General features: G+C 34.5%; 1 protein-coding gene across 3 annotated transcripts in view; it reads left to right on the forward strand.

Moving 5' to 3' along the window:
• The window catches only part of LOC143252477 (adenylate cyclase 1-like), a 91,641-nt gene that overhangs the window by 44,812 nt on the left and 28,487 nt on the right, over nucleotides 1-18,342 (forward strand). For all 3 annotated transcript variants that reach the window (XM_076504662.1, XM_076504663.1, XM_076504664.1), the window contains exons 2-7: nucleotides 1,767-1,916; nucleotides 2,419-2,537; nucleotides 9,939-10,050; nucleotides 12,842-12,969; nucleotides 17,102-17,260; nucleotides 17,891-18,035. In XM_076504662.1, coding sequence (XP_076360777.1) covers nucleotides 1,767-1,916; nucleotides 2,419-2,537; nucleotides 9,939-10,050; nucleotides 12,842-12,969; nucleotides 17,102-17,260; nucleotides 17,891-18,035 — 813 coding nt within the window. The remainder of the gene's footprint in view (nucleotides 1-1,766; nucleotides 1,917-2,418; nucleotides 2,538-9,938; nucleotides 10,051-12,841; nucleotides 12,970-17,101; nucleotides 17,261-17,890; nucleotides 18,036-18,342) is intronic.

The raw sequence follows: 18,342 nt of genomic DNA on the forward strand, positions 1-18,342 counted from the left end.
ATCAGATAAGTAGCTACAGAAGAGAAGGAGGAACTAAGTGATTACTATCAGATAAGTAGTTACAGAAGAGAAGGAGGAACTAAGTGATTACTATCAGATAAGTAGTTACAGAAGAGAAGGAGGAACTAAGTGATTACTATCAGATAAGTAGCTACAGAAGAAAAGGAGGAACTAAGTGATTACTATCAGATAAGTAGCTACAGAAGAGAAAGAGAAACTAAGTGATTACTATCAGGTAAGTAGCTACAGAAGAGAAGGAGAAACTGAGTGATTACAATCACAGTTATCACAGCTTCTAATTAAGTTTATTTAGTTAATCCTAAAAATATTTATAGCTTTGATACAGATAGACCAAAGTTTTTATTTGTGTACCGTCTATAATTTTTTTATCGTTAAATATAATGTACTAATGAAATAGTATTTAAAAACTGTTACACCATGTATACTGATTTTGTGTGCGTAACATTCAATTAAAGCTTAGTTATATTCCTGTGTACCACTTGCATCATTTTATTTTTTTTATGTATCGCACATAACAATATAGTAGCTTTCTATATTTTTGCGTCACTCTCACAAATGTACGAGGAATTCATTTTCCGTGTATCTTACACAACTTTGTGTTCCAGGCAGTCAGGAACTTCAATGAACCACACGATTGGCATTCCCGTGTGTCACGTGCATCTATTTATAACAACGTTTTGTGTTTTCTTGTGTCACGTGCTTTACTGTAAGCAGCGTTCTTTTTTCCAAGTGACATCACCTTGAAACAAGCGTGTGTTCGAACTTATCATTTGCAACTACATAAAGGAATGTTCTGTGTCGCATCTATCGCTATACTACGTTTGTCATTTCCACGTGGCACACGCATCACTAGAATGGTGTTTTTTTTTCGCATGTGTCATGCCGTTAAAGTAGGACATACACCTGAGACACACACTAAATACAAGTTTGCAAGTGTTTGGGACGTCTGCTTGACTGTAAATCCCAGCTAATAGCAGCTGGATCTTAGTATATTTATAAACTTAACTCATAGGAACGGAGATGTTAAGCTTAGCGTATTGTCACTGACACACACACACACACACACTTGTATGTTCTTTTGTTTACAACACAAGTTTCAAGTTTAGGCTATTTTTACAGCCACGGTAAATAATATCAAATTCTTTGCATCTATGGTTTTTCGTAGAAACGTCTTTTATCCCTCTACTCATAAAAAGTTTAAAAAATTGAGCACTTTATACTGAAACTGTTTTGATTACGCTCATCAGCAAGTCACATGGTAACCACAGCTAGTAAAAAGTTGCAGTGGATCTGAATGTACCAAAACTACAATTTAGTATTGTAGATAGTGTTATATCACAGAAATTTGATTGATATTGGATAATAAGAGTTTTGGGAGCTTTTTTCCATGAAAACTACGCTGCACAGCTATTGTCAGGATGCGTGGTCGTCAGAGAGAGCAAGACCACCCGTGGCAACATTGAAAATAATGATACTGTAATATAACATACTTAGACCTTGTATACTAGTTACATGGTATCGTAGTATATCCATAGCTTATACGCTAAAGTAATTTAACCTGTAAGTTGTCATTAGTGAAAGAAGTAAAAAAGATTTAAGATTTATTAATTTATTATTAAAGTCGTTCAGGCGAAGATTTATTAAGACCCCCCTGAAAAACAACTAACTAACAAAACGAGTTTTTTACCAGAAATAAAATGTTTTAGGGCATTTAATTAATATTTTTTTTTTGTTTTCTTTAACAGTTGGCTGCTAATGGGGTAACGTTTTTGTCTGTCAACATGGTTGGTTTCTTCGTACACAGACTAGTAGAACATGGACAAAGGAAGGCATTTCTCGACACCCGTAACTGTATTAATGCCAGATTGGAAATGGAAGACGAGAATGAAAAACTGGTCAGTAGATAGCTCTGAAGGAATAACTTTAAATTATTTACAATTCACTAGATATTTTCAGGACGATAATTATGTTTATATTGCTGTTATTAATTTAGATATATTTATATAATGTATTTTCAAATGTAAGTAAATTTCTACTCCGGGTCTTAAACACGCAAGAATTTAAAACAATTATTTTTCATTTTTAATATTTGTGTCTGACAGGTAGCGCTCTTGCAGCCTAGAAGCTACTTTTTAGGTGATAACATATTTAATTTTCTTCGACGTATAGTGTTCGATTAAGTCTTTGTACCCTTTGATGCTAACTTCTATATTACAGGAATACGTATATCTATATAATACACAGACGTGTGCGTGTGTTTATGTGGAAATCAGTGCCATAAAATTATGAGGCAAACAAGATAATGCGTTTAAAATGTTGTGGATGATATTAAACAAAGACTTTCGAAATACATTTACTTGTCAAGATAAACACTAATTTTATGTTCAACGCATGCAGGAACGCCTACTTTTATGCGTGTTACCACAACACGTTGCTATGGAAATGAAAGAAGACATCATTTCACCGCGAGAGGGCCAGTTTCACAAGATTTACATTCAAAGATACGACAACGTTAGGTAAATATTTTTTTTTACTAAGTGTTCATTTTCTTCAAAGTGTATTTTCGTCTGTAATGTGAACGCTTACAAATGAGATTGCAAGTGTATAAAATTCATTTCAAAATTTTATGTACTATATGACAATCTATTTTAAATAGATGACGGTGTTATTTTTAAGTCTTTCAGCTTCATTTTTCACCTCCAACAAAAATTTAAAAAATAAATGAAAATTTCTTACGTTTTGAGTTGTACGTTTTACTAAATAGCACGTGGTATTTTCAAATGATTGCCAACTTTCCTTTCTCGAGGACATACAATATAGCTATGTCCTTGCCCTAAATAGTCTAAAGAATTGTTATGTTTGAAATTAATTCAGGAGAACTGAAAAACAAAACAATAAGTATACTTCATTTCAGTAATCTTTCTATGAGAGTTTCAAAACAAATAGAATGAAAAACGATAACGAATTAGATGCCAAAAAATACTTTACTTAATATTAAAACGATGTGTAAAACTTTCGTTCCGTTTAAAATTAGTTCTGTAAGTATAACTTATGTTAAAACCCTAGTACTTAGTTTATGAAGACAAAAGCCCATGTTTCGACCACTACAAAAGTTTTTAAAACTTTAAAAAATGACGAGAGCAATAAATTATACTTTTACATCTAATATTCAAAAATATAGTCATGTGCTTAATGACGAATAGACTGTAAGTGTATTATAGCGGGGACGTAAGTTTTCTTGTTTTAGCAGTTGTAGTGGTTTTATTTCATGGTTACTCTCACTTAGTCTAAATACAGTAATCTGAAGTTTCAAAACATTGTTCATGGTTACTCTTCCTTAGTCTAAATACATACATTTGAAGTTTTGAACTACTGTTCATGGTTACTCTCTCTGTCTAAATACAGTAATCTGAAGTTTTGAACTACTGTTCATGGTTACTCTTCCTTAGTCTAAATACAGTAATCTGAAGTTTTAAACTACTGTTCATGGTTACTCTCTCTCAGTCTGAATACATACATTTGAAGTTTTGAACTACTGTTCATGGTTACTCTCTCTCAGTCTGAATACATACATTTGAAGTTTTGAACTACTGTTCATGGTTACTCTCTCTCAGTCTGAATACATACATTTGAAGTTTTGAACTACTGTTCATGGTTACTCTCTCTCAGTCTGAATACATACATTTGAAGTTTTGAACTACTGTTCATGGTTACTCTCTCTCAGTTTGAATACATACATTTGAAGTTTTGAACTACTGTTCATGGTTACTCTTCCTTAGTCTAAATACAGTAATCTGAAGTTTTGAACTACTGTTCATGGTTACTCTTCCTTAGTCTAAATACAGTAATCTGAAGTTTTGAACTACTGTTCATGGTTACTCTCTCTCAGTCTGAATACCTCCGTGTGAAGTTTTCATACACTATTTGAACTGTGATAATTATATTAGATTTATATTAGATATAATTATATTAGATTGAATTCAGGAACAAGAGAGTCTATTATATACACGCATCACTAAAGTTTTCCAAGAACAGCCTACTTGACTGTATCAGAGAAGAAACGTATTAAACATTTCCTTGTTTTAAAACAACTTCGTTCTTTTGTGGCTTTTTTAGTACTCTGTTCGTTGATATAGACGTCACATGTTGCATGCACTCAGCAGGATAATAACACATAATATATGTATTTAACGTGAAATGATTAATATGTGAAAAAAAAAGTTTCGGCCACATTTAAAATTTAAACGTTGACAATACGATTTTTCAAAACTGTTCTTGGTTCTATCATAAATTCACTGTTTTTTTTCTAGCGTGATTTTTCATCGTAATTTTAGGCTTAGATCCAATTATAAAACATACCTTTTTAAAGAATTTTCGACTTAATCAATCGCTTATTGCATAGTAGGACTAACGCTAAACCTTATAACAAATATAACTAATTATAATCTTGCTTCACAAGCTCGAAGAGACTTTCACACCATAATAATTGTTATTTCAACAAATGGTTTATACAAAAAGTGTTCCGTCCATTAGTGTGTTCGTTGTATCCCAGTGGTCATGATGAGCTCTGGATTGAAGGAAATTTGTCGTCAGCACTGGACCCCGTATAGCCAGGTAGTTAAGGCACTCGACTCCTAATCTGAGGGTTGCGGATCCGATTCCCTATCACTCCAAACGTGCTCGCACTTTCAGCCGTGAGGACATTATAATGGTACAACCAATCCCACTATTCAATGGTAAAAGAGTAGCCCAAGAGTTTGCAGTGGGTAGTGATCACTAGCTGCCTTCCTTCTAGTCTTACACTGCTAAATTAGGGATGGATAGCGTAGATAGCCCTCGTGTATTTGCGCGAAATTCAAAACAAACAAATAAACAAATCGTCAATACGTGATTTTATAACTAATCACGTATTATGTTTTCTCATTGTATCATTCCGCCACTGGTAGAGCGGTAAGTCTACGGATTTTCAACGCTAAAATCAGGGGTTCGATTGCCCTCGGTGGACTCAGCAGATAGCCTGATGTGGCTTTGATATAGGAACTCACAAACACACAGTCATTGTATATCAATGATCACATAATAACTGTTTCATTATACATCCCTAGTAGTCCACCGGCAAGTCTAAAGATCCGAAAAATCTAGTTTCAATAATCGTTGTAGACACAGAACAGTGAACTTATTATATAACAACAAACATTGTGTAAACAATTATGTATTATATTATCTCATTCTATGAATAATTATATCATGCTGAATAATATAATATTATAAGTTGTAAACTACTTTTTTTCATTTGTCTCAGGAGATGTTTAACATTGTGTCTTAGTATGTCCTTTGTTTTTTGTTTTTCGAATTTCGCGCAAATCTACACGAGGCTTATTTGCGCTAGCCATCCCTAATTTAGCAGTGTAATACTATAGGAAAGGCAGTTATTCATCGCCACCCACCGCCAACTCTTGGGCTACTCTTTTACCAACGAATAGTGCGATTGACTGAACATTATAACGTCCCCACGGCTGAAAGGGTGAGCATGTTTGGTGTGACGGAGATTCGAGCCCGCTCACTATGTCAAACATTATCTACAATATTATTTAGTGTTTGAACAATCACTTATCCTGTTTTGATTAATCCAACATATTGGCATATTGTTTTCGTAATACTAAATGTTTAAAGCTAGAAAAGAAGGCAATCTCTGGATAAATAGAATAAGTGTCAGCTGGAATGTAAGATCGTTTTAAAATAAATATGTTCAGACTGATACGTTGAACGAACAGGTTGCCCAACTTTATTTGTTCAGTAAACTATAAGAGTACTTCTTGTGTAAATATAATTTAGAATCATAGTAAGATACGTTTTGTATTTCAGAAGTATAAGATTTTTCCAAATAAAGTTTTTTTGTTCTTGTTTTTTCGATCCTGGTCTTTTAATATCCTTTGTTTTTCATTACCGTCAACATTGTTTTATATTTTCACATCGTCAGTCAGCCTTTATGGTTAGGATCTCAAAGTTTAGCATACTCACACGTTCGATTCTTTCAAAGCCGACCCGAATCTTATGTGCAGTCTACACACCCATACTGTATGGGAAAGCTGTATTTTTTTTCTACCTCTGAATTGCTTTCACCACATCTGCAACTTTTTTACTGGAAGCTATTCATTTGTGACACGTTGTCCACTTCTTTCGCTAAGCCTAATCCTTGATTGATTTATTTCTCGGAGGTCATCAGCTTAATACGTACCTTCTTGCACGACTTAGGATCTATTGAAACTATCATTTGTGTTCTTGGTGGTTTTTTTTTTTAAATTTATCACTGGTTAAAAACTAGTTGACAGCGACAGTACTTTTTATCGTTCGAGAAACCAAGATATATAATTTGTGTTATGCAAATGTGTTAATTATAAATAATTTATCATTTAGTTTTACTGGCGAACAGTGTTGATATTTTATTTTATGAAGACATCCGCATACACTTAAATGTGAGTTACCCTAATTTTTGTAGCAACAGTAGCTTGGACTAGGCACGGCCTCTAGTCTCCATAAAATGCCATAAGGTGTCTTGTTTATTGTATCCCGTTTGTTAGGGGTGTGTGTGTGTTTTTCTTATAGCAAAGCCACATCGGGCTATCTGCTCAGCCCACCGAGGGGAATCGAACCCCTGATTTTAGCGTTGTAAATCCGGAGACATACCGCTGCACTAGCGGGGGGCGTTCGTTAGGGAAATTTGTTTGTTTGTTTTGAATTTCGCGCAAAGCTACACGAGGGCTATCTGCGCATGCCGTTCCTAATTTAGCAATGTAAGAATAGATGGAAAGCAGCTAGTAATCAACATCCACCGCTAACTCTTGGGCTAGTTTTTTACCAACGAATAGTGGGATTGACCGTGACATTATAATGTCCCCACAGCTGAAATAGCGAGTATGTTTGGTGTAACGGGGATTAGAACTCGCAATCCTCGGATAACGAGTCAAGCGCCCTATCCACCTGGCCATGTCGGGCCTGGACTCGTTGTCATAGCTCTTATAACATCATATTCATGGTCTTATTGAAAAATAGTATATTCCTGACCAACAATGAAGAAACGGGACATAGTCTGACATCTACTGCACCTTTACAAGTTTTGTCCCTCGTTTTGTTTTTTTTCCTCGCTAGCGAATGATGTTTGTAGTTTTTAATGTTTATAGATTATGATGACACAATTAAAGAAATAGACTTTGATTTCAACGCAACTACCACATCAGCACCAAATATCAGACCCTCTAGAAGGTCTTTGCTGTTAACCACTGCCGACTGTTTTTGGTATACACCAAACTTTACGTTTCTGTAATTCAAGCAACCACTTGACATATCACGTCATCACTATTTTGCACGTGTATATAAGTGTAGTGTTCTACAAACGCGCAAACGCGCGTGTGTGTGTGGGGGTCTCAATAACGTGACCAGTCAGCGCAGATGTACTACAGACATACATTCTTGTTATCAGGAAGACATAAGAAACTTAAAACAATATGGTTTTTATTGATAATCTCAAGCGCTTGTATAGAAAAAAAATATTGAGTAACTATTCAGAAAATAAAATATGAAAAATTGAAGAAAGTCAAATTACGGAGTCTGACCAAATGAAGGAAGCAGTTTGTAAGGTAAAAAATAACTTCTATGGCGTTCTTCATTTCAGTAATTATAAAATAAATTCCTTGTAATATGGGTTTGTCAACTAAATTTCAAGATTTTGAAGTAATTCCAGCACTAGAAATTGTAACCTTCGTGACAGAGCGTGTTTGCGTGTTTTCTCATAGCAAAGCCACATTGGGCTATCTGCTGAGTCCACCGAGCGGAATCGAACCCCTGATTTTAGCCTTGTAAATCCATAGACTTACCGCTGTACCGCTGAGGGATCAGAGTAACAACCCTAGCTATAAAAATTATCCACTAACTCCAAAACTGTTAATTAATGAAGTTGTTTGTAATTAAGCCCAAAGCTACACAATGGACTGTCTGTGTTCTGCCCACCACGGATATCGAAACCTGGTTTTTAACGTTGTAAATACTTAGACGTATCACTGTGCCACAAGGGGGCGTTAGTTAATTGGTAATTATAATTTTTAATAATTAATTTGGATAATAACGATGAAATACACCTTCTGAAATTACCAATATTAAAGCAATTCCACAAAATGTACTACAGTAATAGAATATTACTATAATGTGGTGTTAAAATAAATGAATAATAGAATAAATTGATAATATAGAGTTAAACATCTTACCCCTAACTCTGATGCACTTGATGTGAATATGAAATTGATAAGAAATATAAGAGCTATTGTCAGTAGTTTGTTAATACAAATAACGTCTCAGTGTCCCTGTCGCATCCTAGCCGGTTTGATGAGACCTGGTATTTAGCTAAAGTTTTCGTCGCCAATAGATACATATATTGTGTGGTTGACATACCATCATACACTGTTCTTTACTTGTGTGGTTGACATACCATCATACACTGTTCTTTACTGTGACGTGTAAGTTCGTATTAATGATAAATTCAGTACTACAGAGGGTCGACTATGTTATAATAAAACGATTTTTAATATCCAAATCAACAAGTTACGTGAAAACTACCCATCGGTATAAAGTCGCGATGTGACAACATGTATCAGAACTACATTTGACAATGTTTTGACATTACATAGTTAATGTGATGTTACCATAGGTATGCAATAACTGTTGCCAAAAGAAAATATTCAACATTCAGATAATTAAGACGTGTTGAGATCAGGGATTTAGAAAACGTAGGAGAAAGATATTTCCTATAGTTAGTAGTATTGTAGAACAAATGAATATGTTTCAGTTTGGAAGTCTAGGACCTGCCAGAAAAATACCTGCAACAAGATTCGTAACAAGTGATAATCCACGAACTCATAGGTCTATGGTAAAAGCCATCCACGTGCTCCGGTAAACGGTACACTATAATCAAGAAGTATCTTGTATACAAGTTATTTCAACAATGTATGAAAGGAATACCACCTATTTAAAAAAACAGAAAAACATGAACGGTATCTAGCTGGGGAAAATAACAGTACGTGATGATATTCAACTAGTCGTAAGTATATCTTGATAACTGTAAAAATCTCGTGCCAATTTCTACTGGTAAGTGGGTGGAAATTACCAAAAATATTACGTAATATGTCAGGAAACTTTTTCAAATGGATCCACGATCGCTACTGAGCTAAGGACAAGTCAAGGATCAGGAGAATAGATACAAAGATCAAGACGAATTTTGCTTACCGTTAGAGCAATCAATGTTCTGGATTCTTTGTGTAATACAGAAATATTGATCTTATACGGAATCAAAGCCAATAGAGCATGGGTTCAAGAAGATAAAACAGTCTTATCTTCCATTCAACTGTTGCATACCTCAAGCAGCTTGAGCATCAGACACTATTCCCTACAAAGACTTGTTGGTCAAATTGCCGAACGCAGTGTCTGTGGATAGCTGTGTGGTCATACTTGTAAAAAGAGCACGACAAACCTGTTATTCTCATACACTTGATGAGTTCTGGAAAGCAAATAGAAAGGAGTGGTGTGCTTTGGACGTGACAGCTTTACGACAAAACCTGTTGTTGTAGAAAGTGTGTTACAGAACTGCTATCAAGCCAAACTGTCGTCAGATGGAATATGACTGCACATGGCAAAATGAACCATAGATAACCTGATGAGGATTAAATATCTTTTTTAATGTAACATACTCAACCCTCTGTTCTTTACATATGTTCCCCTAAAAACAAAAGCATATGAGAATTTATTATTATACCAGATGATTACCAGACAATTTAGTATAATTTGATTTTTTTTCTTACTGATTTATAATTTGTTGAAACAGATAGCAGTGTAAGAAACTATAAAAATTCTACTCTTCTGTCTTTCAGCATCCTGTTTGGTGACATAGTTGGGTTTACAGTGTTGGCTTCCCAGTGTACAGCACAAGAACTAGTTAGATTGTTGAACGAACTGTTCGGAAGGTTTGATCAACTGGCTGATGTGAGTATTAATATATAACAAGAAAGAAAGCAGATCTTTATAGTAAGCAGGCTGTATGTTAGTTCCAAAGATACTATTTATATTTCTAGAATATAAAAATCGTTGTTTCTAAACGCTTTATCAAAATGTGCAAGTCCCTCCGGTGTACACTACAAATTTTAAAATACTTTAGTTAAAGGTTTTTCAGCCATTTTTTCCCCTACGTGGGCGATGAAAACAGATTGAAACTAAATAATGTATATTAATACATAGTTTAAAAAGTATAAGAAAAACAATCGATTTTAGAAATTTTGTTTTTTAACAAAAGACAGAAAGTATTTCATAGATATGCTTTTATTACTCAACATTCTTTCACTCACATTAGAAGACGTGATTTCGCTGTTGCAGGTAGTGCTAACTATTAAATGAATATCGTTACAAAACGTAAATTCTTAACTTACCAGCAATTCGTTCTTATATGATCACGTTACTATACTACTGGGGTTACATGAAAGGAAGACGTTCCTAATAATTGATTTTGTTTTGGTAGCAAACACTTTGAAATATATATCAAAAAGTAAAATAATAACTGGAACTTACAATTCACGTTTAGAAATTTTTTGATTAGTTCACATTCGCAGTGCAACGTTCAGAATTATGCCCATCGAGTGGCCGGAGAAATTTCTATTTGTTTACAGCTTCTAAGTGTCCAAATTAAAATGAGATCTACGTACCCGTCCTTTCTTGAAGTGCATGAAAGCTGTTGTCAGATCTGGTGAAAAAAGTGTCCTTACTCTATTACAGAAGTAGTAGTAATAGTTGGTAAAAGAAAATTAATGTGAGTTGATTTATCTAAGTCCCAGGCAAGACAAAATTATTTCCACGTACTTTTGGTTGATACAAGTTTGGTTTGTTTTGAATTTCGCTCAAAGCTACGCGAGGGCTATCTGCGCCAACCGTCCCTAACTTAGCAGTGTAAGACTAGAAGGAAGGCAGCTAGTCATCATCACCCACCACCAACTCGTGGGCTACTCTTTTACCAACGAATAGTGAGATTGACCGTCACATTATAACGTCCCCAAGGCTAAAAGGGCCTACATGTTTGGTGCGACGGGGATTCGAACTTGAGACCCTCGGATTACGAGTGGAGTACCTTAACCCCCTTGGCCATGCCGGGCATGGTCGATACAGATCCGCTTATAAGTACACTAATGTGAGTAGGACAACATACATCAAAAAGGTATTTTTTTATGTGCATATATAGTATGAGAGCTTTCGAAACATTTGTGATCAAATTAGTATTTTTATTACAACAGAACTTTCTTAAATACAGGATTTCTAGCACAATACAAAAGGGTTCTAATTGCAATCTGTAAGTCCGCTTGTCTTTATTCTAACGTTAAGAAAATATACTGAAAGAGCCGTCTTGATGTGATGAAATCAAAAAGATAGGTAAAAAAAACCTATGCCACGAAAAATGTCTAATGTTAGAACATCTATTTAACATTAGATATTTTTCGTGGTAAAAGTTTTCCTTTTTTTTTTTTTGTTATTTTAGGCTTAACATTAGTCAATCTTTTATAAAGTATTAAATTAACGCTGTAACTTGTATACGTATTTTTTGCTTCGCTCAAATTTAGTTAGGGCTAAGCCCCCCCCAGTGGACTTACAACGCTAGAAGCATGGATTCGATACCCATAGTGGGCAGAGCATAGATAGCACATTGTGTAGCTTTGTACTTAATTCCAAACAAACAAAGAAACAAACACAAATAAATCTCTTCAGAGCAGTTTTACATCATTGTCTTTCTGTATACTTGATTACATCTGTTCTGTCATCAAACCACCTAAATACTTTTAAATATTAGTTGGTCAAGTAATTAGTTGAATCTTAAAGAGTGTTTGATGCACTGTTTAAAAACTAAATATATGAAACTAAAAGTTAAGCCTTAAACGATGAAACCCAGCAAAACATTAAAAACCAAAAGGCCCAAAATTTTGTGATAAAAGGTCGTGTAATTTGTAGATATTTCCTCACACCACTCTTTCCTTTTTAATACAATACTTACAAGTCTTCTATACTGATTCCGAAATGGAGACGTTATGAGAAATGCGGGTGGAGTGAACTTTCAATTCACACAAATGTCACCTCAAGTTTTAGGTTTCCAACTGTACAGCATCTTTTGGCGTTTAATTAGTAACTTTAACAAAACTGCAGTGCACGGTGATCCAGATAATCTTTCGTCTTTCATCGCCCAGCCGAACTGTTGAGTTCTGGTATTAACAAAAGGCATCTTGGGTAGCAGCCGCATGGTCAGGTGGTTAGGGCAGTTAACTCGTAATCTGAAAGTCGCAGCTTCGATTTCCAATCGTACTCGCCCTTTCAGCCGTGGAGGAATGTAACGATTAGTCCCACTGTTCGTTGGGAAAAAAGTAGCCCAAGAGTTGGCGGTAGATGACTAGCTGCCTTCCCTCTAGTTTTACACTGCTAAATTAGGAACGGCTAACGCAGATAATTTTTGTATAGCTGTGCGTGAAATAAAAAAAACAACAAACTGTTGGGTAGTGACTTGTGGAAAACAAATGACTTGAAATGAGAATTTTTCATACTTGTAATTTTGAATCCAATAGGAAAAAAACAAAACAAAAACCTGCGGTTTTCGTGAATTTAATCACAAATTTCAGTCTGTTTGTTAATAGATTCTGTTCTTCTTCCTAATCGCTTGATCGACATTTTGTTGAATGAAGTTTGTTAGTTGTAAGAGATGTTAATGAACTTACCTTTAACAAAGTTTCATGTGTTCTAACCGTAGGACAACCACTGTCTTCGTATCAAGATTCTTGGAGACTGTTACTACTGTGTTAGTGGTCTTCCAGAAACTCGGTCAAATCACGCCCTGTGTGCTGTTGAAATGGGTCTGGACATGATAGATTCAATAACGTAAGTACAATTTCCATTTGTTTCTTTCCTACTACGAAATGGATTGGTACGAGTTACTCGACTCGTACGCTGGGGGTCACGGGATTGAATCCCATTTCCGAATATGCTTGTTCTTTCCGTTTTAGAGGCATTTTAACGTGACTGTTAATCTTTCTTTTCGTTGAAAAGAGTAGCCCAAGAGTTGGCGAGATATAGTATTAACTATTTGTCTCCCTTTTCGTCCATCACTTCAAAATTAGGGACAGGTAGTGGAAATAACCTTTCAGTAGCTTTGCACAAAATTCAAAACAGACACAATCTGTGCTCTGTTCACCACGGGGAATCGAACCCCGAATTTTAGCGCGTTGTAAATCACTATCTTACCGCTGATCCATTGGGAGACACGTAAATAGAACAACAATATCGTGTGCAATTAAGATTTCCATATTAATTTTGATAATTGTAACTCAAAATTACCAAATTCCTCACCATTTGGACGACTATATTGCATCATATTGAGTGATTTTGTCTTCTTGTAAAAAATGAAACCAGAACAATTTATTGTTTGTGTAAAATATCCAGTAACCAACAATTGACGTCAAAGACGTATAAGAACCTTGGCGCTAACATACTTCAGGAAATCGTTTAAACAAACTTATTGAGGGAAGGGCTCCAGTTAAGACTGAATACTTGAAAAAGTGTAAACCCAGATAATTATTTCTCAGTTAATTCAGAGCATATTTCAATAAGTGCCGGTCAACTGGTTAGCTTTTTCCCCTTTTATAGAGTATCTGCACAGCTATAAATGATTTCTAGCATTATAATTTATTGAATTGTTTCTGTGGTATTCACTGATAAAGAAACTCTGATGAAGCCTTTCTATAATGACTACAGTATTTATTTATTTCTAAAATCGGTTAAAGTTAAAAAATATTGGTCTTGCTGTATTGAGTTATTGGTTTTATATAGTAATGTCCTAAGCCTAAATACTGTGTTGAAAAAAACAAGCTCTTCAGTGGTAAAATAACTGAAACCTTGTTATACACAATACTTGAAACCTCGTCAAACAGGCAGATAGAGAGGAAAAATTTTGGCCCGACATGGCCAAGCGAGTTAAGGCGTTCGACTCGTAATCTGAGGTTCGCGGGTTCGAATCCCGCCCGCACCAAACATACTCGCTCTTTCAACCATAGGGGCGTTATAATGTTTTGATCAATCCCACTATTCGTTGGTAAAAGAGTAGCCCACTGCTAAATTAGGGACGGATAGCGCAAATAGCCCTCGAATAGCTTTGCGTGAAATTCAAAAACAAACAAACAAGACAAGAAAATAATATCATTAACCCTGAAATCAAGATTGTAACATATAGATAACAAACATATCCCTGTTCGTCAGTGCACGTATAATTGCGCCAGTTCTGTAATTGAATGCTTTTATTTCCCAGTAATTGTGTAAATAATTCATAAAGTTGTGCTATTTTGTCAATCAACGGTTGACTTCTGTGTCACAAACTCGTTTATAACTTATCAAAATACGTTGGAACCTTCTTGCACAATATCGACTTGTTCAAGTAAGAAAGTCAGAAAACTCTTTTCCACCGTGTTTTCATAATGCGTGCAACAGTGGGTTATTCAAATGTTTCTGTATGGTTAGAGCTGATAATTCAGCATTATGTTTATTTAAACTGCAAATGTCTGTTGGCAAATAATAAAACCTACATGTCGCTCATTATTACTATCATACGTAATGACAACCTTCTCATCCTAGGCCTAAGCCGTTAGAACAAGGCAGATTAAACTATCACATCTTAACTTAGTGTTGGTTCGTATATTGATAGCACACGTTGAACTTATTATCGTACAATGTACAATGTATTTATTGTTGATTTGTTCTTTACGGAATGGTGTGTATCAACTATAAACGTGACATCCACGTGTTCTGAGCTACAATATATAAATATTTAACTTGGGAAATGTTGGTTTGTTTTGTTGAATTTTACACATCGCAACTATCATCTCTCGCGGCTATCTTCGTTAGACGTCTCTAATTTAAAAAAGACAGTAAATGGAAGGCTCAAGTCAATAACACCGTTCGCCATTTCTGGAGCTAATTTTTGCCAACGAAATGTGGGTTTGACTATCACGTTATAACGCCTCCAAAACTGGAAATGCAAGTATGTTTGATAACAGGATTTAAACCATTGACCCACTCTGTAGATTGCTGGTCGAGCACCCTAACCGTTAAGTCATTCCAGGCGAGGAGGAACAAAGAAAACAACAGCTCTAGTGAGCCAGCTGTCCACGTTACAATGGATAAATTATACTAGGTGTTTATTATCGTTAAAGATTTCTTTATCTTCATTCGAATGGGGAAATATTCGGATCAAAGAGAATATTTAGATATTAAAGTATTTCAACTAAATATAAATCAGTGTATTTCGTCACTAAATCTATCTTTATCGTCAAATTATGAACTTTGAACTTGTCCTCTAAACTTCTGCTATTCTTAATTATAATACATTGTCTATAGTAGTAGTAGTATAGAATATTACTTTTATTACACAGCACGTTTGTTCAGCTTGGAGTGTTCTGGTGGTTAGGGCGCTTGACTCCAAATCTAAGGGTAGCTGGTTCGAAATCCAATAACGAACATGTTCGCCCTTTCAGCTGTGGGGGCGTTATTAAATAACGATTAATCCCACTATTCACGAATTGACGGTGGATAGTGGTGACTAGTTGCCTTTTGTTGTGTCTGTCACTTATAAATTACAATTAACGACACAACCTACTGTGAGTGAAATGTGTCATGTATAGTGTTAAAATAATCAGTTCTTGGGAATTCACGAAGTCACGTGTTGACGTGGTGTCGACATCCTATTGTCAGGCACAATTCGGGACCTTTGTCTTCAGAGAGAGAAAAATAAAAAATAATTTAGTATTTATGGTGCATAATCATACAGAAAATAAGTATCCGTGTATCATCGCTAGGGAGACATGTTATCAAAAAATTACTCATTTAATGTACACCAGGTGGCAATTAAGATAGCGATTTAAAAAAAATCAAGTATAACTGGACTGAAAGATAGAAGGAAAAAATATATAAACGATGAACAATAAATAAAATATAAGTCAGTACTTAACAATGTTATACCTTATCTTTAAAACTTTCAGTCAAGGACAAACAAAATAGTGACTTATCAACACTTGAACATCTAGTTAATACTTTAGTCATCATTTTCTGTCGAGGTTTTACATTTTGTGAATTTCTTGACAGTTTCGGTCGTCTTTGCCAAGCAATTACCATTTTATATAAACGTTTAAAAAAAAAAACAATGTAATATTTATATTACTATCATTTGATATTTTCAAGTTTTCACCCAAAATATTTGTATCTGAAAATGTTTGACGCGTCTCCGAATGGGTCTTGCGCAACTGTGATTATAGGAGCAAATAAATTATATCTTAAAGTACAAATTTAACATATAAGATAGTTTATTAAAATAATGTACAAATATCAGTGCTATTAAGTAATATAGTAACAATAATTAACATGGGAAAATGTTGTATATATTATTTACACAAATGGGTTATATGGAGGGAGTTGTAAAAGACGTATTTAGAAAGGAGGGCGTTATAAAAAGCATTGTCACCACAGTCTAGATAAGTTTTTCTCTTGTTTCTTCAAAATGACCATGGTATTCCACAGAAAATTAAATAACTCTATTTAAATGAAGTACTTTTACTAAGTTATAATGTTTTTTTGTTATCTTTGTTCCACAATGGAGTTAATATGTCCGGGAAATAAAATGTTTCACAGACATGTACTTTCCATTTTGGTGTTGCCATAGTGACAGTGATATATTTAAATTTTTTTTTTTTTAAAAGAAATTTACACTGCTTATGTTAACCATATAACAATGTTTGTTGTAATTCATTTGAGGCGAATTGTTGAAAGATTTTGCCTGCAAAAAAAATGATTAATGTTATCTGTGTATACAGTTTTGGCCAGCTGTTGCCATGGTAATACCGATGATTTCAGTTAACAATTGATTTAATTTTCTTTTTAATATAATTCCTAGAATTTATCACCATGTTAAATTTATTACATGTTTTCGACATACTTTACTCTGTTTTCATGGTAATTCATGTTTCAGATCAGTCGTGGAGGCCACAGAGGTCCTCTTGAACATGAGGGTCGGCATTCACACTGGGAGGGTTCTCTGTGGGGTTCTGGGTTTGCGCAAGTGGCAGTATGATGTTTGGAGTGATGATGTGATATTAGCTAATAACGTGGAGGCGAGTGGAGAGTCTGGGTAAGGATGTGAACTTTGTTGTAGTATTTAATAGCCAGTAAATTCAAACCTAACCCTTGTACACATTTACTAAGTTAACACATATTATCAGGTATTCAAAACTGAGCATGGCCACAGATGAGTTTACTTTACTAAGCTAACATTAGTACTCTACCCCACTTAAAAAATTAACTGAACATGCTAACAATTAAATTCATATCACTAGGCTAATACTATTGTTCTAGCATAGATGAAGTCATCTAAATATAGTTAAAATATAATAAAAATAGGACACTTTTGTAAATATATTTAGTAAAACTCAGTTAAAACAAGAATTAAAAGTACACATAAGTTTAAAATGTGTTGAAGGCATGAAGCCTTACCAGATCTTATACATGTTTCAGTGGGTCACAGACCACTATCATCAGCAAGAAAACACCTATTTATGGTGGTATTGTGACCCATTGAAACATTTATATGTTTTGAAAAGCCCTGGTGTCTTCAACGATTTTTAAGTTATTGTGGAATTTTAATTGTTGTTTGAACTGAGTCCTAATAAATTATCTAAACATATCTACTGGTAGTTTCACATTACATATTTAAAGCATACTTTTTATCTGCACAGAAAAATAATGTTATTGATATTCATAGACGTGTACACATCTCTCAAACAACTTTGGATTTTCTCCATGGAGAGTATAAAGTTGAACCAGGTCATGGGGCAGAAAGAAATGCTTACCTGAGAGAACATCATGTTAAAACATACTTTATTGTACCCCCTGCTCAGAGGAGAAAGGTAGTGTATTTTCACAATATATATATATATATGCATTATTTTAACCATTTGTTTAACCTGTAATTTCTGTGTCATTTAGGAAACTTTTTAATCAGGATAATGTAACCAAAAACAATTTATTTTACTTGGAACTTTAACAAAACAAATAAAAGAGTAAAAAATACTGAGAGCTGGAATATTGTGTTTTGTGTAACAACAATTGCAAAAGTTAAATCTTTTGAATCTGCTGAAATGTCTGAACATTCAACAGAATAAATTAAATGGTGATTAGTTATGTTTTATATGCTTAATTGTTTTCCTAGTATTT

Source organism: Tachypleus tridentatus, chromosome 6, assembly GCF_004210375.1.
Source record: "Tachypleus tridentatus isolate NWPU-2018 chromosome 6, ASM421037v1, whole genome shotgun sequence".
Taxonomy (NCBI): domain Eukaryota; kingdom Metazoa; phylum Arthropoda; class Merostomata; order Xiphosura; family Limulidae; genus Tachypleus; species Tachypleus tridentatus.